The sequence below is a fragment of the Entelurus aequoreus genome, linkage group LG11 (genome assembly GCF_033978785.1).
Source record: "Entelurus aequoreus isolate RoL-2023_Sb linkage group LG11, RoL_Eaeq_v1.1, whole genome shotgun sequence".
Lineage (NCBI taxonomy): Eukaryota > Metazoa > Chordata > Actinopteri > Syngnathiformes > Syngnathidae > Entelurus > Entelurus aequoreus.
Genome location: NC_084741.1, coordinates 71,614,170 through 71,640,036, shown reverse-complemented (window position 1 = coordinate 71,640,036; position 25,867 = coordinate 71,614,170). Strand labels below are relative to the sequence as shown.

Sequence of the window (25,867 nt, the reverse complement as noted above, 5' to 3'; positions counted from 1 at the left end):
GAAAAAATAAAAAAATACTTGAACATTGATTTAAATTGTCAGGAAAGAGGAGGAAGGAATTTAAAAGGTAAAAAGGTATATGTGTTTAAAAATCCTAAAATCATTTTTAAGGTTGTATTTTTTCTCTGAAATTGTCTTTCTAAAAGTTATAAGAAGCAAAGTAAAAAAAATAATGAATTTAAACAAGTGAAGACCAAGTCTTTAAAATATTTTCTTGGATTTTCAAATTCTATTTGAGTTTTGTCTCTCTTAGAATTAAAAATGTCGGGCAAAGCGAGACCAGCTTGCTAGTAAATAAATACAATTTAAAAAAATAGAGGCAGCTCACTGGTAAGTGCTGCTATTTGAGCTATTTTTAGAACAGGCCGGCGGGCTACTCATCTGGTCCTTACGGGCTACCTGGTGCCCGCGGGCACCGCGTTGGTGACCCCTGATATAGATAATAAAAAATTAAATCTGATAAATCTATGGATAAAAAGCAGAGCCTGGCGACGCATGCGCGTTTATCATAACTCTCTCGCTCTCTCTGTCTTTGCCCCTCCCTCACAATTTGTTTTGTTTTTAACCCCTTCTTAACCCTGAACGTACAGTGAAAAAACACGCAACCCTAACTCAAAATGCCGGACATTTGAGGCATTTAAGAAACTCCGCCCCGACAGCTCCGCAAAAGAGGACGTATGGTCAGTCTATCGTAGCCCCGTTAGCTGCTAGCATGCCGTGTGTTGTGCCTCGGTGTGCATTGTTTACACAACGTGCGTTACGGTACACCTCCGAACCGAACCGGAACCCCCGTACCGAAACGGTTCGATACAGATACATGTACCGTTACACCCCTAACTAATACTAATACTAATCAGGCATATTTGGTCAGTGCATGACTGCAAGCTAGTCAATGCTAACATGCTATTTAGGCTAGCGGTATGTACATATTGCATCATCATGCCTCATATGTAGGTATATTTGAGCTCATTTAATTTCCTTTACTTTTATCCTCTTTGTATATAATTTAGTTCTGCATGTCTCTTGACACATTATCTGTATGTAATATTGGCTGCATTTCTGATAGTTGTTTGTGTGCCATGTTGTTCCAGACCACAGCAAACATTAGCTAGCTTGCCAAAGATTGTAACAAATCCATTAGAAGAAGACAGCCTTAACTTGGACACACACATCTATACTTTTGGCCATTGAAAGCCAGTAATTTCCAGGAGTTATCTCACCTTCTGAGTAGCCTCTGATTTACTAATGGTTTCTAATGTTGTAAAAATGTGTAGAATAATTATAAAATGTCAACATTTTTGTCAACAAAGATTTGCTTCAGTCTGCGACACATAGTCATTTTTTAATAGTTGGCTATTATAGCTAATATAGACACTTACATCATGTGTTGCCTTCATTATAAATCTTATATAAGACTTTTAAAGTCATTTTGATAGTAGGCTATTATAGCTAATATAGACACTTACATCATGTGTTGTCTTCATTGTAACACTTATATAAGACTTTTAAAGTCATTTTCATAGTAGGCTATTATAGCTAATATAGACACTTACATCATGTGTTGTCTTCATTAAAACACTTATATAAGACTTTTAAAGTAATTTTCATAGTAGGCTATTATAGCTAATGTAGACACTTACATCATGTGTTGTCTTCATTGAAACACTTATATAAGACTTTTAAAGTCATTTTCATAGTAGGCTAATATAGCTAATATAGACACTTACGCCATGTGTTGTCTTCATTATAACACTTATATAAGACTTTTAAAGTCATTTTCATAGTAGGCTAATATAGCTAATATAGACACTTACATCATGTGTTGTCTTCATTATGACCCTTATATAAGAATTTTAAAGTCATTTTGATAGTAGGCTATTATTGCTAATATAGACACTTACATCATGTGTTGTCTTCATTGAAACACTTATATAAGACTTTTAAAGTCATTTTGATAGTAGGCTATTATAGCTAATATAGACACTTACGTCATGTGTTGTCTTCATTATAACACTTATATAAGACTTTTAAAGTCATTTTGATAGTAGGCTATTATAGCTAATATAGACACTTACGTCATGTGTTGTCTTCATTATAACACTTATATAAGACTTTTAAAGTCATTTTGATAGTAGGCTATTATAGCTAATATAGACACTTACATCATGTGTTGTCTTCATTATAACACTTATATAAGACTTTTAAAGTCATTTTGATAGTAGGCTATTATAGCTAATATAGACACTTACATCATGTGTTGTCTTCATTGTAACACTTATATAAGACTTTTAAAGTCATTTTGATAGTAGGCTATTATAGCTAGTATAGACACTTATGTCATGTGTTGCCTTCATTATAAGACTTATATAAGACTTTTAAAGTCATTTTGATAGTAGGCTATTATAGCTTGTATAGACACTTATGTCATGTGTTGTCTTCATTATAACACTTATATAAGACTTTTAAAGTCATTTTGATAGTAGGCTATTATAGCTAATATAGACACTTACGTCATGTGTTGTCTTCAATATAACACTTATATAAGACTTTTAAAGTCATTTTGATAGTAGGCTATTATAGCTAATATAGACACTTACGTCATGTGTTGTCTTCATTATAACACTTATATAAGACTTTTAAAGTCATTTTGATAGTAGGCTATTATAGCTAATATAGACACTTACATCATGTGTTGTCTTCATTATAACACTTATATAAGACTTTTAAAGTCATTTTGATAGTAGGCTATTATAGCTAATATAGACACTTACATCATGTGTTGTCTTCATTGTAACACTTATATAAGACTTTTAAAGTCATTTTGATAGTAGGCTATTATAGCTTGTATAGACACTTACGTCATGTGTTGCCTTCATTATAAGACTTATATACGGCTTTTAATTTTTTGCGGATTTTTTATTTTTGGTCCAATATGGCTCTTTCAAGGTTTTGGGTTGCCGACCCCTGTCTTAACCATTGGCCACCCCAACGAAATAAGATATGTACATGCATGATAAAATGAACCGTTAAATCTTTTTTTTTTTAAATCAGTCATTTACATGCACGTTGATCTGATCGCATCTTCAATAAATACAGTTTCAAAGATTCATTTAAACCAGGGGTTCCTAACCTTTCTGACTTTGGGGCCCAACCCTTCCACTGCGATCGAATAACACTGAATAAGTCATCTTCCTCTTCATTTTGCACGTAATCAATAATGATATCACTGTTTACGACCTTGTCAAATGATATGAAACCATGTTTTATCCTCAAAGATAATTATTTCTCTAACACGTAAACCTCACTCTGTTTCTTTCATTCCGATAAGTCAAAGAGTTGTGGGGTCGTTTTGTTCAAACTTTCAGAAAATGTCCAACATTGGATAAAGTACAATTAATTACATTTTGAAGCTAAACCAGATCTTCATCAATATTCAGGACATGTTTGCTCACTTTTTGGATCGAGCGCCGAGCAGAGGTTAGCGCTCTCAGGGCGCTTTTCTAGTTTTGTTGATGTTATCGCTTACTCAAAAGTACGTTTTTTGTGGAATCATTGTATTTTTGCTAAATTGCATAAATGCCATGCGGCTATTTTTGATGTATCTGCTGATTCGATACTAAAATCTCCCTCCTGTTACCATTCAAATGAGGCATTTTCAGACTAGGACAGCCTAGTTCAGGGGTCGGCAACCTTTACCACTCAAAGAGCCATTTTGGCAAGTTTCACAAATTAAAGAAAGTAATGGGAGCCACAAAAAAAAATGTAAAATGAAAAACACCGCATAAAAAGCTTAAATGCTTTGTGCTATGTTAACCAGGGGTCTCCGACACACGCACCGGCACGCACTTTAATGTGGAAATTTGATGTTAGTGCAGCCCGCGAGTTTTGAATGAATGGCGCTTGATAGCGTCATACTTGCCAACCCTCTCATTTTTCCCGGGAGACTCCCGAATATCAGAGCGTGATGACACTGCATTTGGCGCCCTCTACAGTCTGCCCTAAAAGTGTACCTGCTCGACCACATGTAGAATGCAGTTTCAGCTTGCTCACGTAAGTGACAGCAAGGCGTACTAGCTCAGCAGCCACACATCTTACACTGACGGTACCAATACCCAGAATCCCATGCAGCCCTAACTCTTCCGCTCAACCAACGCACGGAGAGGGGTGGGGGGGGTTGATGTGTGGGGGGATTTGGTGGTAGCGGGGGTGTATAATGTAGACCGGAAGAGTTAGGGCTGCATGGGATTCTGGGTAATGGTTGTGTTGTGTTTATGTTGTGTTACGGTGGGATGTTCTCCAGAAATGTGTTTTTCATTCTTTTTTGGTGTGGGTTCACAGTGTGGCGCATATTTGTAACGTAACAATGTTAAAGTTGTTTGATACGGCTACCGTCAGTGTAAGCTGTGTGGCTGATGAGTAAGTATGCTTTGCTGTCTCCTGTGTGTGCAAGTAATAACAACATGCAACATGTGGCTGGACTGGCACGCTGTATGTAAATGCTATAGAGGACAATTACTGCAGTGCAATTAGGGCACGCCCTTTATTTAGTAATTAGAGTGTAAATAGGATTATTTTATCCCTGGGAGTTATCTAGGAGAGACACTGAGATCCATAAACCTCCTGGGAAAATCGGGGGGGGTCGGCATGTATGTAGCTGAGCCGCATCAGAGTGGTCAAGGAGCCGCATGCGGCTCCGGAGCCGCGGGTTGCCGACCCCTGGCCTAGTTCAAATTGTTCCATTTTTTGCGCTGTCAACATTTTTTGTCTAACTATTAAAATTTTTACACAAAGCTATTATTGTTATTTTGGTGACCCTTCCTGTTTTGTTGGCGTTTTCCTGTAGCAGTTTCAGGTCTTTCTTTGAGCGCTATTCCCCGCACCTGCGTTGTGTTAGCAAGCAAGACTATTCAAGTTGTTGCTATCCTTCTTTGTGTGGACATTGTTGATTGTCATGTCATGTACGGGTGCACTTTGTGGACGCAGTAAGTTTTTGCTGTCGTCCAGCATTTTGATTCTGTTTACTTTGTAGCCAGTTCAGTTTTACTTTTGCTTTTTGCATAGCCATTGCCTTTTCCTTTCCCTTTCCCTTTTGTTCATTTTTGGTGTATATCAGGTTCAAACACTGATGACATCTATTAAACAGACACATCAATGTGGAATGCGCTCCCAACAGGTATAAAAGAAAGGGCATCTCTATCCTCCCTCAAAACCGCAATAAAAGTTCACCTCCAGGCAGCTACAACCCTAAACTAAACTAACACCCTCCCCGGATTGCTAATAATCAAATGTAAACAATCAAATGCAGATACTTTTTCTTATGCCTTCTGATCTCTCTCTCTATCTCTCTCTCTCTTTCTTTCTGTCTCTCTCTCTATCTCTCTCTCTCTCTCCACTACTTGATGTCCATATCCAACCCCCCCCTCCACACCCCTGATTGTAAATAATGTAAATAATTAAATGTGATTATCTCATGTGATGACTGTATTATGATGATAGTATATATGATAGTATATATCTGTATCATGAATCAATTTAAGTGGACCCCGACTTAAACAAGTTGAAAAACTTATTGGGGTGTTACCATTTAGTGGTCAATTGTACGGAATATGTACTTCACTGTGCAACCTACTAATAAAAGTCTCAATCAAAATCAAAAAGGAAACATGCAGAGACAGAGTTCCATTTTGCTCAATGAGGAGTACACTTAGTTACAGTTCCAACCTACACTCTAAGGCGCAGCCCACGTGCTCCACTATTTATTCGGGAGGTCCCTGGTTACATCACTGAGGCTGCTTCTGAAGGAAGGGGGGGGGGGGGGGGGGTAATTTCCGCAGCCCCAGATAGACACAATATATGATTATTCATGAAATGGAAATGTGCTGACACTCGTGATATCGCCCTGTCTCTGCTTTGTCTGCGTCAAGGCACTCGATGTTCGGCCTTGGCAGTCAGCAGGCCGGGTCTGGACACAAACACTGATACGAGACGACTCGCAATCCAAGATTGCAAGTTGTCCCTTTGCACAGATAGAAAAGTACAACTTCAGCACAATTGATAATAACTATAGCAACGGCCTTTAAGCATAAGAGTTGTGTGATAATTTATACATAATTATTCTAACAGTTTAAGTATTACATACCTTTTTACCGCTGTGGTCTGCATTTTGGGATCACAACAAACCATCCTCGTCTTAGACTTTTACAAAGCAATTAACTACCTGCTGCCACCTACTGACATGGAGTATTACGTGGTTACCCTGCCGAGTTCTACACAGCACAGACACTAAGCAACGGCACATTATTTGCAGATTATAATTATTGATTTGCAAAAAAAAAAAAGTTTGGACCAATTAGGTTAAGTTGCGTAATTTCCCACGGCACACCAGACAATATCTGACACAGTGGTTGAAAAACACTGCCTTAAAGTACCAGTAGGATGGAAAAACAAGTTGACGTTGTATAATTATTTGTTTCATCTGTAAAAATACCGTCTAAGCATCACAAAATGCCACAAATTCAGTCGGCCTATTTTGAATATTCCGCTCCGAACAATTTCCGTAGATTCGGGGTTGGATGACGTCACTGAAGGAACGCTTCTGTGCTCTGACCATATCATCAGATCAGTCAGACTGGAAATACGCAAAAATTGGAAAGAGATGTGTTGTTTATCATTCACAATCCTTATGTAAGACAAGAACACATTTGCTTGGCTTTTTAATGCATTCAAATACGTAAATAAATATCTACCAATTTGGTCAACAGATAGAGGCATACTTGCCAACCCTCACGAATTTTTGCCTCTCCCGAAAATCTCCCGGGACAACCATTCTCCCGAATTTCTCCCGATTTCCAGCCGGACTTAAGGCACGCCCCCTCCAGGTCCGTGCGGACCTGAGTGAGGACAGCCTGTTGTCACGTCCGCTTGGCCAACCAAAAAGTAACCACAGAACACTATAGTGTTCTGTGGTTACTTTTTGGTTGGCCAACGGTTTACGTTGTATTGCGCAGCCTGACGGCAAGTGTGGGAGTCGGTTCTGTAGTAGGAAGTAAAGAGACGTAACTTTGTCACCTCGCCTGGTTATTGACTCCAACCTAGAATACTACACTGCCCATACCTATGCTCCTTTAAAGGCTGTGCTACTGGCTGCAAAGCGTTGCACTTTCAAATACAACAATGAGTAGAGAGGAGTGTTATGTGTGTAAATGTGTAAATAAATTAACACTGAAATTCAAGTATTTATTTTATTTATATATATATATATATATATATATATATATATATATATATATATATATATATATATATATATATATATATATATATATATATATATATATATATATATATATATATATATATATATATATATATATATATATATATATACACTACCGTTCAAAAGTTTGGGTCACCCAAACAATTTAGTGGAATAGCCTTCATTTCTAAGAACAAGAATAGACTGTCGAGTTTCAGATGAAAGTTCTCTTTTTCTGGCCATTTTGAGCGTTTAATTGACCCCACAAATGTGATGCTCCAGAAACTCATTCTGCTCAAAGGAAGGTCAGTTTTGTAGCTTCTGTAACGAGCTAAACGGTTTTCAGATGTGTGAACATGATTGCGCAAGGGTTTTCTAATCATCAATTAGCCTTCTGAGCCAATGAGCAAACACATTGTACCATTAGAACACTGGAGTGATAGTTGCTGGAAATGGGCCTATGTAGATATTGCACCAAAAAGCAGACATTTGCAGCTAGAATAGCCATTTAGCACATTAGCAATGTATAGAGTGTATTTCTTTCAAGTTAAGACTAGTTTAAAGTTATCTTCATTGAAAAGTACAGTGCTTTTCCTTCAAAAATAAGGACATTTCAATGTGACCCCAAACTTCTGAACGGTAGTGTATATCCAAAAAAAAAGGCTTTTTTAAAAAGAAGGGTTTTTAAGCCTTTTTTTAAAAGCATCCACAGTCTGTGGTACCCTCAGGTGGTCAGGGAGAGCGTTCCACAGACTGATAACAGATGATAACAGCTTCAATATAGAGGGAACTTTTTTTTCTCCATGATATTGGTATTTTAAAGGTAGAAATCTGTTTACCATACATTTTTACCATTCCTGCTCATTTTTGTATTTTTTTGTGTGCACAATCCTACTAAACTTGTGACGACCGTGTACTGTTGGACTGGGAAGGCTTGAAGCAGCGTGTCACTGACTCAACATGTGATCCGACGCTCGCACATTTTCTCCATCGTCATTTCGGCTTTTGTCTCTTCTTTTTTGTGTGTTTTGTTTTTTGTCGCTAACATTTACCTCTCTCGCTACCTCGCATCGATTCGCCAGCGTGTGACCAGACGTCAGCTATTGTTCGTCTCGGAAGCAATGAGACCTTCGCAGCAAGGCGTTGTTTCCATTGGGAACGCATCTGTCACGGACAGTGCCTCCATCTCTCCTGGCTCCGTTGTAGCTCTGAGTGTGTGTCAGCGCAATATATTGTGTTGCTATGTTGTGGTGTAGTTACCTTGTAGATGTGTATCAATGTCTGCAACCTCCTGTTTTGATGCATGACCCATTGTGACGTCCATCTTTCAACTCTCCTCTCATCTGCAGAAGTCTGTCGAGGCTCCATTTCATGCGTAATATACATTTGCAAAATGGGTAATTGTGCATACAATAGTATATAGCACTCATCTACAGTACGTAACAGCAATAATTGTTTGGAATAATAATATATACTAAAATATCATTCAAAATAATAGTTGTTATAATGGATAATCAGTTAAAATGATGTACAAAATATATGTTTTTTTCATATAATTTAAAAATACAATATTAAAATAATACAAAGAGTAATCTACCAAAAAAAATTATGAACTAAAAACAATACATAAATATTATAAGAAATAGGGGAAAGAGCTCAGTATTAAAGTGGATATTTTTTTAAGAATCAGCTTCTAGTACTAATAAATGAATTAAAAATATAAAAACATGTATGATATAAAATACATATTCATGAAATAAACACAATGAAATACATGATATAAAATAATATTCAAAATCACACTTATTTGAAATAATATACAGTAATTATATAACACAAAGTAAATACTGTATATAATGTAATAGAGTACGATAAAAGGTTAAAAAAACAAAAACAGCACATATTACTCGTCCACTGTACATATCAGCAATAATTGTTAGGAATAATAATCTGTACTAACATATAATTCAAATTAATATAAATAATACGTTAAAATGATGTACACAATAAATGTTTTTCACATAATTTAAAAATAGGATATTAAAATAATACAAAAGTAATCTACAAAAAAAAATAGATAACATTATGAACAAAAAACAATACATAAATATTATAAAATGTGATACAAAGAAAAAAGGGAAAAAATTGAATATTATAGTATAAAAAAAGTAAGAATCAGCTTCTAGTACTAATAAAGGAAATCAAATCAAATAAAAACAATTTATAATATAAAATAGATATTCACGAAGAAAACACAATAAAATACATAATCTCAAATAATATTCAATATCATAAATATTTAAAATAACGTTAAAATATCATACATATTTAACATAATATGCAGTAATTATATAACACAAAATAAAAATATAATGTAAGGTTTCTCATAGTCATTCACATCGACGTCCCACTGGGGTGAGTTTTTCCTTGCCCGTATGTGGGCTCTGTACCGAGGATGTCGTTGTGGCTTGTGCAGCCCTTTGAGACACTTGTGATTTAGGGCTATATAAATAAACATTGATTGATTGATTGATAAAGTGCGATAAACCTTTGAAAAATTGGCAGAATTTACATCCCATGCTGAATAATAGTAGATTTAATATCTATAGCTCATTTGCAAATAATAAAAACATATGTAACAAGGAAATTATACAAATTGAGTAACATTACAAAAAAAACACAAATCTTTGAATCTTGGAAACATGATAATAAGCATAATAAAAATTTAAAAAATACTGAATATTATATTAGCATTTCTAGGTGCTAAACAAACAAAATAACCATAACAATGGATGTAGCATTATTGAAACACTATAGCATCAGCAGCATGTCTAGGTGCTAAACAAACCAAATAACCATAACGAACCATAATCAAACAATCACTTACTGTACAATCTCCACTCTCGCCATGCAAAGGGAGGCTCACATAATCCCGTTTAGATGAAGAATCAATCACACGCCTCATCGGGTGAGAGATGCATGAATTACAACCGATAATTCACTTTTAGCAAGTTGGGACGAAGTAGAAGCAGCCGCCGGCTTGTCAACAATAGCGGCCTAAACTAGCATTAGCTCACTGCTATCAATACACCACTAAAATAGGCCGCATGCGTTAGTGCTTATAATACCAATATCACTCATGTCAAATACTATAATATTCAGTATTTTTCTTGGATTACTGATAAATAAAATCAAACAATATAGAAAAATGTATAATATAAAAAACACTCATTTAAAAATACACAATAAAATATATAAAATGAAACATAATATTCAATATCATATATAATTCAATTAATCAATCAATCAATCAAAGTTTACTTATATAGCCCTAAATCAGGAGTGTCTCAAAGGGCTGCACTAGCCACAACGACATCCTTGGCAAGGAAAAACTCAACCCAATGGGATGACAATGATAACCCCCTAACATAATAGTGTGAGAGTCCAGTCCACAGTGGATCTATAATAGTGTAAGAGTCCAGTCCATAGTGGATCTAACATAATAGTGCGAGAGTCCAGTCCATAGTGGATCTAACATAATAGTGTGAGAGTCCAGTCCATAGTGGATCTAACATAATAGTGTGAGAGTCCAGTCCATAGTGGATCTAACATAATAGTGTGAGAGTCCAGTCCATAGTGGATCTAACATAATATTGTGAGAGTCCAGTCCATAGTGGATCTAACATAATAGTGTGAGAGTCCAGTCCATAGTGGATCTAACATAATAGTGTGAGAGTCCAGTCCATAGTGGATCTAACATAATAGTGTGAGAGTCCAGTCCATAGTGGATCTAACATAATATTGTGAGAGTCCAGTCCATAGTGGATCTAACATTATAGTGTGAGAGTCCAGTCCATAGTGGATCTAACATAATAGTGTGAGAGTCCAGTCCATAGTGGATCTAACATAATAGTGTGAGAGTCCAGTCCATAGTGGATCTAACATAATATTGTGAGAGTCCAGTCCATAGTGGATCTAACATAATAGTGTGAGAGTCCAGTCCATAGTGGATCTAACATAATAGTGTGAGAGTCCAGTCCATAGTGGATCTAACATAATAGTGAGAGTTCAGTCCATAGTGGATCTAACATAATAGTGTGAGAGTCCCGTCCATAGTGGATCTAACATAATAATGTGAGAGTCCAGTCTACAGTGGATCTAACATAATAGTGTGAGAGTCCAGTCCATAGTGGATCTAACATAATAGTGTGAGAGTCCAGTCCATAGTGGATTTAACATAATATTGTGAGAGTCCAGTCCATAGTGGATCTAACATAATAGTGTGAGAGTCCAGTCCATAGTGGATCTAACATAATAGTGTGAGAGTCCAGTCCATAGTGGATCTAACATAATAATGTGAGAGTCCAGTCCATAGTGGATCTAACATAATATTGTGAGAGTCCAGTCCATAGTGGATCTAACATAATAGTGTGAGAGTCCAGTCCATAGTGGATCTAACATAATAGTGTGAGAGTCCAGTCCATAGTGGATCTAACATAATAGTGTGAGAGTCCAGTCCATAGTGGATCTAACATAATATTGTGAGAGTCCAGTCCATAGTGGATCTAACATAATAGTGTGAGAGTCCAGTCCATAGTGGATCTAACATAATAGTGTGAGAGTCCAGTCCATAGTGGATCTAACATAATAGTGAGAGTTCAGTCCATAGTGGATCTAACATAATAGTGTGAGAGTCCCGTCCATAGTGGATCTAACATAATAATGTGAGAGTCCAGTCTACAGTGGATCTAACATAATAGTGTGAGAGTCCAGTCCATAGTGGATCTAACATAATAGTGTGAGAGTCCAGTCCATAGTGGATTTAACATAATATTGTGAGAGTCCAGTCCATAGTGGATCTAACATAATAGTGTGAGAGTCCAGTCCATAGTGGATCTAACATAATAGTGCGAGAGTCCAGTCCATAGTGGATCTAACATAATAGTGTGAGAGTTCAGTCCATAGTGGATCTAACATAATAGTGTGAGAGTCCAGTCCATAGTGGATCTAACATAATAGTGTGAGAGTCCAGTCCATAGTGGATCTAACATAATAGTGTGAGAGTCCAGTCCATAGTGGATCTAACATAATAGTGTGAGAGTCCAGTCCATAGTGGGGCCAGCAGGAGATCATCTTGAGTGGAGACAGGTCTAGCAGCGCAGAGACGTCCCTACCTGATGCACAAATGAGTGGTCCACCCTGGGTCCCGACTTTGAACAGCTAGCGCTTCATCTGTGGTCACCGAATCTGTGCCCCCCTCACCACGAAGGAGAGGGGGGCAGAGCAGAAAAGAAACGGCAGATCAACTGGTCTAAAAGGGGGGGTCTATTTAAAGGCTAGAGTATACAAATGAGTTTTAAGATGGTACTTAAATTAAGATACTGTGGGAGTCTATATCAGTCTAGAACATTTGTTGCCCCGCTACAATACTGTTCTATAGTTAGACAACACAAAGTAAATAAATAATGTAATCCAAAATATGAAAATAAACATTAATATATGGTAAATCATATTCAAAGTAGTCGGGTGCTGAACAATAGTAGATTTGATGATTTACCTCATTTGCACAACAAATTATAAATGCTAAAAATACGAAATGAATATTATAGTATAATCAGAAAGTGCTGCTTTATTGAAATGTAGGTAGCCAGGGACTGCAGATGGAAATGAGCTATTTAGCTATAATCTGGTACAGAACATATCTGTCTTTGAGCTTCATGTTTCTGTACATTGTCCCTTCAAATAAAGACAACAAAATATTGCATCACGTTTGCAGGTCATCTGCATTTGAAGCACTTTCTTTCCTCTCCAATACCGAAAAGCTATGTGTAGCCGAGATTATTAGAATCCTAATTATGCTGCAGCCCGTCCGCTGATGTAACACACGACCGTTACATTAAGTGTCATGTTTTATGTGGAGCCATAACTTGGCCATTAAATGCCTCGCAGACGTCTGCGTTAAAACGCCAATGCATGTTGTAGATGGCCTAATAGCATTTGTTCACGTGTGTGTGTCCTTGTCTTGTCTGTAGAGAATGTGTCATCCCCTCCCACTCCTCGCACCCATCCATTCACCACCCTTCTCACCACCCCAACCCTCCTCCTCCTCCCGTTGGACCCGAAAGGTAACACACCAGCACTTGTTTTGTTGTTGTTGTTTGAATCCCGCTTTCTGTTGACCTTCATTTTCACGCTTCCTCTTTTGTCTCCCGCACGCGCACTTTTCACGTGCTGCAACCTTCCCCGGCCGTGCATTCACACATGCAAGCACGCCTGCACACAGCCGCCCTTTCTTATCACTGCCCACACATTTTGCCGACTCGGCATGTGTGCAGCCAGAGCGTGCATGTGCGTGGTCCTGCCAGAATTAGCCAGTGCCTGGTGCGTACTGCTAATGAATCCGTACAGAGTCAGGTCTCCGGAGCAGCTCCACACAAGAAAATGCAAAAACTCCGTGTTCATGTGTACAAACAGTGTCAGGAAGCAGAGCGAGGGAGCGCACAAGACCGATCGGAGATGCTGGCGGATGTCGGATCGTATTATCTCAGAAGAGTGTGACAGCTGTAGAAAGAGCTCGGCGCTCATCCGAGTCGTCTATTTATCTCGCACACAAACACTTGCTTTTCACCTTCAGCTTTCTCAAGAGGAGACGCCACGTCGCTCGCGGGGAGTTGTTGTTGACCTACTCTGCAGGTGTGGAAATGTGGAAGACAGCCACAGGAAAACGCTACAGTGTGAATATTCCATTGGAGAAAAAAAAACCCACACATTTACACAAGGTCATTTTAACTTATAAGTCCATGGCAGATGGTTGATAGGAAATAGGTTAGGGTTGTTGCCCTTCGTTTGGGTGAATTCACTTGATAGGTAAGTAGGTAGGTCTTTATTATCATTGCACAATCAGAATCAGAATCATCATCATAGCAGTCTGTCGGGCGCGACAATGGCTGTCTCATTTCGGACGGATCATAGACCTCCACTCAGCCCTGTCTTTTGCCTTCAGCTGCCAGGTTGCAGTGTCGATCTTCAGTTCCCTCAAATTCCGGTAGCCTTGGCCTCACTTGGTTTCGTTTCCCTTACCTCCTGCTGTGAGTAGAGCAGATGCCGAGGGAGCCGCTCGTGTCTCATTCATCTCTACATGCCCGACCCATCTCAGGTTCGTTTGGGTTAAGATGTCATCCATCGATCGCAGTCCAGCACGACTTAGGACCTCTGTGTTGGGGATTTTGTCTCTCCAGGAGATGCCTGTGATGGTCCGAAGGTGGCGCATCATGTAGGCGTGAAGTTTCCTGACTTGCAACCTGTAGAGGGTCCAAGTTTCAGCACCGTATAAAAGTGTAGCTAGCACAGTTGCTCTGTACACCTTGCACTTGCACTACCGTAGCATTGGCCTCCCTCGGTTTCGCTTCCCTTTCCTCCTGCTGTGAGTAGAGCAGATGCCGAGGGAGCCGCTCGTGACTCATTCATCTCTACATGCCCGACCCATCTCAGGTTCGTTTGGGTTAAGATGTCATCCATCGATCGCAGTCCAGCACGACTTAGGACCTCTGTGTTGGGGATTGTGTCTCTCCAGGAGATGCCCGTGATGGTCCGAAGGTGGCGCATCATGTAGGCATGAAGTTTCCTGGCTTGCAACCCGTAGAGGGTCCAACTTTCAGCACCGTACAAAAGTGTAGCTAGCACAGTTGCTCTGTACACCTTGCACTTGCACTACCGTAGCCTTGGCCTCCCTTGGTTTTGTTTCCCTTTCCTCCTGCTGTGAGTAGAGCAGATGCCGACGGAGCCGCTCGTGACTCATTCATCTCTACATGCCCGACCCATCTCAGGTTCGTTTGGGTTAAGATGTCATCCATCGATCGCAGTCCAGCACGACTTAGGACCTCTGTGTTGGGGATTTTGTCTCTCCAGGAGATGCCCGTGATGGTCCGAAGGGGGGGCATCATGTAGGCGTGAAGTTTCCTGGCTTGCAACCTGTAGAGGGTCCAAGTTTCAGCACCGTACAAAAGTGTAGCTAGCACAGTTGCTCCGTACACCTTGCACTTGACGCAAATAGAGACATGCCCGTTATTCCAAAGTTTTTCCCTTAATTTCCCAAGCACAGCATTCACTCTCCCCATCAGAATCAGAATCAGAAATACTTGAATAATCCCCGAGGGGAAATTAACATTTTCAGCACAATCCCATTCAAGATCAGACAAACATTACAGGGAGACAGAACAGGATCGCTGACGGGTCTGCCAACTTTCGGCGCCCCTTACAAAAATGTTGAGAAACAGGTAAACGCTCGACTCCACCCTCAGCCGCCCACCAACTCTTGGCCAGTGTCCAGTCCGCATGGATAAGCGAGGATGTGTCTAAGCAGACCGAAGTGTCCGATACCTGCTCATTCAGCCAAGACACTGTGAAGCCCGTCCGTCCCGGCGCTCAGCGCCAGCTCCGCAGCCCTGTCTCTTCCGCCACATCTCCTCCAGTCTCTCCAAACTGACTCTGGTGTGGCAGAGACCCAGCTAGCTTGAGTGGAAGTCTGCTGGAGTAGTCTACAGTCATACAGTAACAAGCAATTACACCTCTATTAAACTTAAATACCATAGATCAAATATATTTACCCCAGTAATATCATCAAAACTTACCTGACTGGATGAAGTCCTTGGGCTCAAATACTAGTGTGGCCTCAATAGCCCTGCTGTAGTGTGTAGCATGCTGGGAATTATCTGTGCATGTGATGGAAGAATGCACTGCACATGTGATGGAGGAATGCACAGTGCAGGGTTGAAATTCTACTGAATTTACATTAAATCAGGTTGTTTTAGCTAATAATGGTACCCGGTACCCCAGCACCTCCAAAACCCTCAAATCAAGACTCCAAACTTCCCAGAACAAGCTAGTCAGGTTACTTCTAGACCTCCACCCCAGATCACAACTCACTCCTACCCACTTCTCCAAAGTGGGCTGGCTCAGGGTGGAGGACAAGAGTAAAACAACTTGCACTGAGCCTAGTCTATAAAATTCGCTACACCTCCCTGATACCGAAGTACATGTCAAACTACTTCCATAACGTAAATGACCGCCATAACCACAACACCAGGGGGAGCTCCACTAACCACGTTAAACCCAGATTCCGATCTAACAAAGGTCTTAACTCATTCTCCTTCTATGCCACATCAATATGGAATGCGCTCCCAACAGGTGTAAAAGAAAGTGCATCTCTACCCTCCTTCAAAACCGCACTAAAGGTACACCTCCAGGCAACTACCAATGATTGTCACACACACAACTTTAACTTTAACTTAACTACAACCCTAGCCTAACCCCCTACCCCCACCACATCCCACCTCCCAGGATTGTAAACAATGAAATGTAAATAATCAAATGTATATACTTGTTCTTATGCTTTCTGAGCTCACTATGTTCACTGCTCGCTGTACGTATCCTACCAAGTGAGACCTACACTGTTACAATGTCCATTTCTCAGATGATATAATTGTTGATGACTGAAGTATGCTGATAGCAACCCAACCTACCCCCCAAACCCCAACCCCCTCCGCATCCCACCCCCCAGATTGTAAATAATGTAAATAATTCAATGTATATACTCTGATGGTTAACTGGTGTGATGACTGTATTATGCTGATAATATATATTTGTACCATGAATTGATTAACGTGGACCCCGATTTAAACAAGTTGAAAAACGTATTCGGGTGTTACCATTTAGTGGTCAATTGTACGGAATATGTACTGTACTGTGCAATCCACTAATAAAAGTTTTAATCAATCAATCATGCTGCAAGATCTAGCACAGGGGTCACCAACGCGGTGCCCGCGGGCACCAGGTAGCCCGTAAGGACCAGATGAGTAGCCCGCTGGCCTGTTCTAAAAATAGCTCAAATAGCAGCACTTACCAGTGAGCTGCCTCTATTTTTTAAATTGTATTTATTTACTAGCAAGCTGGTCTCGCTTTGCTCTACATTTTTAATTCTAAGAGAGACAAAACTCAAATAGAATTTGAAAATCCAAGAAAATATTTTAAAGACTTGGTCTTCACTTGTTTAAATAAATTCATTATTTTTTTTACTTTGCTTCTTATAACTTTCAGAAAGACAATTTTAGAGAAAAAATACAGCCTTAAAAATGATTTTAGCATTTTTAAACACATATACCTTTTTAACTTTTAAATCCCTTCCTCTTCTTTCCTGACAATTTAAATCAATGTTCAAGTAATTATTTTTTTTTATTGTAAAGAATAATAAATACATTTTAATTTAATTCTTCATTTTAGCTTCTGTTTTTTCGACGAAGAATATTTGTGAAATATTTCTTCAAATTTATTACGATTAAAATTCAAAAAAATGATTCCGGCAAATCTAGAAAATCTGTAGAATCTAATTTAAATCTTATTTCAAAGTCTTTTGAATTTCTTTTAAAATTTTTGTTCTGGAAAATCTAGAAGAAATAATGATTTGTCTTTGTTAGAAATATAGCTTGGTCCAATTTGTTATATATTCTAACAAAGTGCAGATTGGATGTAAACCTATTTAAAATATGTCATCAAAATTCTAAAATTAATATTTATCAGGAAAAATTACTGTTCCATAAATTCTTTTTTTAATTTTTTCAAAAAGATTCGAATTAGCTAGTTTTTCTCTTCTTTTTTTCGGTTGAATTTAAAATTTCAAAGAGTCGAAATTGAAGATAAACTATGTTTCAAAATTTAATTGTTTTCTCCTCTTTTAAACCGTTCAATTAAGTGTGAATATCATTAATTATTAATAATAACATAGAGTTAAAGGTAAATTGAGCAAATTGGCTATTTCTGGCAATTTATTTAAGTGTGTATCAAACTGGTAGCCCTTCGCATTAATCACTACCCAAGAAGTAGCTCTTGCTTTCAAAAAGGTTGCTGACCCCTGATCTAGCATGTTGCATTCAACGTTTATTCCCATGAATTTCCCGTTAATTCCCGCTAATTCCCGTTAATTCCCATGGAAAGTTTCCAACTTTGAACGTTCCCGGAATTTTGCAACCCGAGTCGGAATATTGATTTATTATTTCAGTAGTCATAATGGACCTTGTTAGAAATAGTATCCCTATCATGTCGCACATATGTGTTTGTTTACTAGCAGCAATATCTTGCTTAAGTCCGACAAAAAAAGCCTGGGATGATGAAAAGACTATCATGTAGTGTGCTTCAAAGGATGCTGCTACCTTTCCCCCCCCTGCCTCATCCCGCTGTGCCCATACCCATGTTGTCTGGGTATTAATGATTCATGCTGTACCTCGTCAATGTTAAGGTGCGAGGGCTGCATCAATAACTCTGTGTCCTTGCCGCGTCCTTATTGGCCTTGCCGCTCCTCATCAGCCCTGGCTTCACCGCATCATGAGCCTGATCACTCAATTCATGTACGTCCATTCACACACACAGTGCACATATTCTTCCGTCTATTGGCATGCACGGAGGGTGCAAATGTCTGTTTGTCTAATCGTTAGTGCAGTTACAGACAAAAACACACAATGCAAGTATTTGTCAGTCCATTCACACGCACCCATCATTTAAAAAGTGTCTCTGCAGTTGTGTACACACCGTAAACATCCGTCTGTCCCTTCACTCACACACACATAATGTAAACATATCTCTCCATTCTTAGAAGCTAAACATCTGCATGTAAAAAAAAATAAAAATAAAATAAAAATGAAAAAAATAAAATAAAATAAAAAAAAAACATCTGCATGTCCATTTACACATACAAACACATGCTTCCACCAGTCTGTCCACTCATACACACAGAGTGCAAGTACTCTTCAGTCCATTCTCATGCATCATTTAAAAATGTCTGTCCATTTGTACGTGGCAAATTGTCATTCCATGCACACGCATAATTGTTACCACCCGTCTGTCTATTCACATGCACACAAAATGCAAATGTTTGTCCAACCACATACACGCAATGAAAAAAATCTGTCTGCTCACAGGCACACATAACGTAAACTGTCTGTCCATTCACACACACAAACACAATGCAGGCATTTGTTAGTCTGCTCACGGGCACACATAACGTAAACAAGTGTCTGTCCATTCACACACACAAACACAATGCAGGCATTTATTAGTCTGCTCACAGGCACACATAATGTAAACAAGTGTCTGTCCATTCGCACACACAAACACAATGCAGGCATGTATTAGTCTGCTCACAGGCACACATAATGTAAACAACTGTCTGTCCATTTACACACACAAACACAATGCAGGCATTTGTTAGTCTGCTCACAGGCACACATAATGTAAACAACTGTCTGTCCATTCACACACACAAACACAATGCAGGCATGTATTAGACTGCTCACAGGCACACATAATGTAAACAACTATCTGTCCATTCACACACCAAACACAATGCAGGCATTTGTTAGTCTGCTCACAGGCACACATAACGTAAACACCTGTCTGTCCATTTACACACCCAAACACAATGCAGGGATTTGTTAGTCTGCTCACGGGCACACATAACGTAAACAAGTGTCTGTCCATTCACACACACAAACACAATGCAGGCATTTTTATTAGTCTGCTCACAGGCAAACATAATGTAAACAACTGTCTGTCCATTCACACACACAAACACAATGCAGGCATTTGTTAGTCTGCTCACAGGCACACATAACGTAAACAAGTGTCTGTCCATTCACACACACAAACACAATGCAGGCATTTATTAGTCTGCTCACAGGCACACATAACGTAAACAACTGTCTGTCCATTCACACACACAAACACAATGCAGGCATGTATTAGTCAATTCACATGCACACATACTTTGAATATGTATGTTCAGTCATATACAGTACGCACAATTTTAACATATGTCCGTCCATTCACGCGCACACTCATAATGTAAACATGTTTTTCCTTTCATACAAGGCAAACAGCTGCATGTCCATTCACACGTACATGCAAACACACATTATGTTTGCACTGATATGTCCACTCACATACATTCTGAGTATTAATACTTCCAGCAGGGGAGAATTGTGCAAACGAGTTAGCAATCCATGTTGGGTTGGGTGCAGATATGCATACTATGAAGATGCAAACCTTTTTGATGCGTTTCCATATTCTATAATAACAATAATTTATAGTGTTGCTCCACAGTCTCCATTTGCTGCAGCAGTTTCTCCTTTCGGATAAAATGAGTCTCCGGGGAAAAAAAGTAAGGACAGGAGGTCCTTAATCTCCATTGTTGTTTGGTTCAAATTGATGCGTTTGATTTATTATTGTGTATTTTGATGTGTTTTTTCCCCAGTTTCCCGCTGTCCTATTTTCAAGTAAAAAACAAAAATTGAGGATAAAATGTGTCAGGTTCAAACACTGATGACATCTATTAAACAGACAAAGAAGCAAGGAATTAAACAGAGACATAATTCAATTTAGCTCATTGAGGAGGAACGTCTGGGCTGTACTCTTTGTACAGTGTCCCACCACGCTCTGACCAAAGATTGTACGCCTCCTCTTTTATTTGGACTTTCCCTGATTACATGGCAACAGCTGTTTTTAAAGGGGCGGGGGTCGTAAACAGCCGCTGCCTTTGGTCACAAACCAGTCAAAGAAAAGGTGCCTGGAGGGGAGGGTCAGGTCCTGCTTCCTCTCCGCTTTGTAGATCTCGGGTCAGGACAAAATCTTCCTGTGGATTACAATAGATCAAAGAAACCGACACCTTCATGTCGCTTCCCGTCCTACACAGTGGAGTTTTACGAGCCTTTTGATTGGTAAGATCAAAGGCAGCTTTTGTATGCTCGCCGGGAACTCATTGAAACACAAAGTTTTGTGATAACTTAGATACAATGTGTTAGAATAATTGTTTCTAAATGATCACAAAAGCTTTGTATTACATTGAGTTCCAGGCAGGTGGACGGGAGCTGTCTTTGGGGCCTACCAGGAGGAAAGCTCGTAAAACTCCACTGTGACTTCAAAGCGGACAAATAGCAGGATCTGCCCAATTTCCAGACGAACTCTTTTTGAAGTATTTTACGAACCCTTTTTGAACTGTTTTATGGAACTCTTTTTGAACTATTTTATGACCTCTTCTTTTGAACTGTTCGGTAGCCAAAGGCAACGCTGTTTACGACCCACTTCCCTCTGGAAGCAGCTGTGGTCAGGTGGGGGGGAGAAAGTCAAATAAAGAAGGAGGAGTGCAATCTTTTGGCAAAGCGTGCTGAGATACTGTACAAGGGTACAGTATGTCCAGGCAGGGCCGGCCCGTGGCATAGGCCGTATAGGCAAATGCTAAGGGCGCCGTCCATCAGGGGGCGCCACGCCAGTGCCACAAATGTTGGAGAAAAAAAAAGAAAAAAAAAGTTGGTACTATTATTTCTAAATACAAAAAATAATCCCACGTTAATTAAAATGCAAAGTAAAGCCTATTTAATAGAAATATTATTTGTTACAACATTACGCCCCCCCCACCCCCCATCCCCCCGCACGGTGCGCCCCCTCCCTTCCCGTATCATGACTCGTACCACATCAAAAAATCAACACAAGATGTCAAAACGGCCAAAACTGTCAGGTGCCCAGGGAAGAAAAAATAGAAAAGAAGAAGAGGAGAAACGAGAAAAAGACAGAGGTAGCAGGTAGGTAACGTTAGCCTACATGAAATTATTTGTCTGTTACAGAATGTGATATTAACCTGGCTTTTTAGCATTAAGCTAATGTTACATGATTCGGCAATTGCTAATCAATAAATAGCTAGTTCTGTTTCAACGTCGGGTTAATATTGTGGAGGGGGCTAAATTGTTATGGAAAATAATAATGTAACGTTAGGTAATTACAGTACTCCCACCTTACATTCCTCAGGGACATTTTTATTAGATCTTTTAAGCAGGTGTTTTTTGTTTACATTGTTATTGCCTTCTGGTTAGCCAATGTTTGCCCTGCAGGTAATAGTCACTTTTCCACCCCTTTATATATTAGGTGTAGTTGTAAGCCTGGTTGTTAAAGTGCACATCATTAATGTTAATTAAGCAATATCACATGAGAGGGAATGCTGTTTTTTAATTTGAGCACTGCTGTGATTCGGTTAAAGATAATCATAACATAACATTCTCATATAATATGTTAATTTGCTTTCTTTAAGTAAAAAAAAAAGGTCAAAGACAAAGCTATTCGGTGTCTTGTGAGTATATACACTTCACTGCCTAGGGCGCCAGATTGGTTAGGGCCAGGCCTGTGTCCAGGCGTGTCTCCTCAATGGAGTCCAAATTGAATTCTGTCTCTGTTTAATTCTTTGCCTCCTGTCTTGTTTAATAGATGTCATCCGTGTTTGAACCTGACACAATGATTCTGACAAAATGTGTTTTTTAGAACCACTGGAAATTATTGTAATATTTTTTTCTACTCATTTCACGACCAAAAGATGCAACTTTTCCTCCTTTTTCTGTGAAATGAGTGAACAAATAAACAAGTCGTTTGTATCAGCGGCTGACTTTGCTTATACAATTGTATCCCCCCCCCCCCCCCCCCCCCGCCCCCACTCACTGCAAAGATGTTGTTGAAAAGGTCAACGCGAGCGATACAACAAAATGCCAGTGAAATTCCGCTTGCTCTTTTACTTCTCTATCTCCCCGCGCTCGTTTCAAGTTAAGTGCTTGATTTCATTTCCCAGCATGTGGTGAGGGTTTTTTGGTGTATAAAGCTTCCCTCATTCAAAATGCATTGTGCTCTTCACAGGTGCTCAGCTCAAATGGCTTCTTGAGGCCATTGCTATCGCTTTATTCACTGTCCTTTTTTCCCCACACCTATTTCTTACCCATTCTGTCAGTGCAGGTGGCGATGAAAGGTGATAATGCAAGTCAGGTGGAAGATATTGACTTTTCTATCCCGTCTCCTTTCACTCCTCCCCCACTTCTGGCACCTTCTACCCTACCTGCCTACCTTTATCCTCCAGCAAATCCCCATCCCTCAGTTTTGATACGTCTTTCTCTTTGTCTCTATTCACCAGCGCTCTCCCAGACCTCTTATATAATAAATAAATAAATAAATAAATAAATAAATAAATAAATAAATAATAAATAAATAAATAAATAAATAAATAAATAATACATAAATAAATAAATAAATAAATGAATAAATAAATGTACCTCTTATACCGTATTTCCTTGAATTGGCGCAGGGAATATAGTATTCGCACGTCTAGAATTACTGCCGGGTCAAACTCGTTTCTCAAAATAATTAACGCATGCTTGGCCTTATCGCCGGTTCATTATTGAAGCTGGATCAAATTTGTTTCGCAAAATATTAATTTTATTATCGCATGTCTATAATTTTCACCGGGTCAAACTCGTTTCGCAAAATATTTAGCATATGGCTAGAACTTCCACCGGGTCAAATTCGTTACGTCACGAGTGACGCATCTGTCCTCATTTTCAAAATGGAGGAAGCTGCTTCTGTGAAGACGATTATGCTGTGTTCCAAATTTGAGTTGTTTACTGAAATTGAGTGAGCCTATGGCTTTGCACTTTGTTTATATTATATATATGGTTTTTTTTGCATTCTATTTTAGTTACTTTGAATTTATAACCCCCTGGCGCTGCTTTGTATTCTTTTTGTACTGTTTTGTACTACTTTTGTACTTATTTGATTGTTGAAATGTATAAATAAAACTTTTTTTAAAAAAAAATTATTTTTTTTTAAATAATTAAAAAAAAAAAAAAAAAGGAAGCTGCTTTCAGTAGTTTACAATCGCACAAAGGAAAAAAGATAAAGAGCTTTTCAGTAGGATTTAAGGTCCAAGCTATTGAATACCGGTACAGTATGCTAAAGAGAACAGTAAGCAGCTATGTTTTATTAATATACTGTAGCTGCGTGTGTGAAATACTGTATAAGTCATTAAATGACTCCCGCCTCCTGGTGGTAGAGGGCGCTGCCGCGCTAGTGATCCTTCTTGCGACTTCCGGTACTGCAGAAGAAGTGAACACACGCAGCAAGAGATTTTTTCCTCTTCCTTTTAACAAGGAGGGTATCTAAAATAAAACAGTTTTCTAAACTGGACTTTCAATGGAAGCAGGAGGTAATAATTAAAGGAATATCTCCATCGAGACAGAGACTTTTAAAACGGAAAAAAGGAAATAATGGAGACTTCTATAAACAATTTATCGATGCTTTTGGTCAGAAGGAGCTGCAAATGGACTCCATTTATAAGTACAGGTAAGACCATAATAACGTTTTTTTTAATTAAATGTGCTTTTCATGATGGTATGCTTACATCACACTCAAAGCGCACACCTACATTTTATGGATTCCTTTTGGTAAACGCCGGAGTGAGAAGAGGTTTTAAAATAATTACCGCATGCACGGCCATCCCGCCGGTTTCCGGTAAACGCAGGAGTGACAGGAGGTTTTAAATTAATTAACGCCCCTGCGGCTATTCAAGGAAATACGGTACTCACACTTTACTCACATTCCTTTTTTTGCAGATCCCGGTGCAGTGGTGGAGACTCACAGCGCGGTACCGTACGCGGTCATAGGGGGCGTGCTTGCGCTGCTGGTGTTCACCGTCATCTGCGTCCTCATCGTCACCATCTGGTGCTCCGTTCGCCAAAAAGGTAAACGCATAAGTAATTCATTTGCGGCTCGTACAGTGGACCAATTATGCCATCTTATCTTCAGTATTTTGAAACTTTCGCTGAGGCAAAACCCCACTAAAGGCTCTAAATCTGTCCAATAACAATCTATCCGTCTATCCATTCACATAATGCTGAATTTACCCACTTTACTCACGCCCATTGCGTAAATATGTGTCTGTCCGTTGAAAAATCCTAAACGACACCCACACAATTAAAACATATATGTACAAACGTTTGTATATACACACATAGTAAACACCGGTCTGTCCATTCACGCACGTGCACAATGCAAGCACCTGACAAATATATACTTGTCTCTCCATTTACATACGCAGATCATTATTGTGTATCCTGATGCATACACCCATCATGTAAACAAACATCGGTTTATCCATTCACACCACTAAAGGCTGTAAATATGTCCAATAACAATCTATCCGTCTATCCATTCACATAATGCTGAATTTACCCACTTTACTCACGCCCATTACGTAAATATGTGTCTGTCCGTTGAAAAATCCTAAACGACACCCACACAATTAAAACATGTATGTACAAACGTTTGTATATACACACATAGTAAACACCGGTCTGTCCATTCACGCACGTGCACAATGCAAGCACCTGACAAATATATACTTGTCTCTCCATTTACATACGCAGATCATTATTGTGTATCCTGATGCATACACCCATCATGTAAACAAACATCCGTTTATCCATTCACACCACTAAAGGCTGTACGTCTGTCTAATAACAGTCTATTTGTCCGTCCATTCACATAATGCTGAATTTACCCAATTTACTCACGCACATGACCTAAGTATTTCCTTCCATTGGAAAATCCTAAACGAAACACACACAATCAAAACATATATATATACACACGCACAAAAAACAAAAATATTTGCCTATTCCCTTATACAACACACATGATAAACACCCGCCTGTCCATTCACGCACATTCACAATTCAAGCACCTGACATTTATTTACAC

At 39.0% G+C, this 25,867-nt stretch overlaps 1 protein-coding gene across 1 annotated transcript in view; it reads left to right on the top strand.

Annotated features, from left to right (window-relative positions):
* cadm4 (cell adhesion molecule 4) overlaps positions 1-25,867 on the top strand; it is a 158,510-nt gene that overhangs the window by 113,339 nt on the left and 19,304 nt on the right. The window contains exon 5 of the mRNA XM_062063949.1: positions 24,721-24,849. Within this exon, the coding sequence (XP_061919933.1) occupies positions 24,721-24,849 (129 nt within the window). The remainder of the gene's footprint in view (positions 1-24,720; positions 24,850-25,867) is intronic.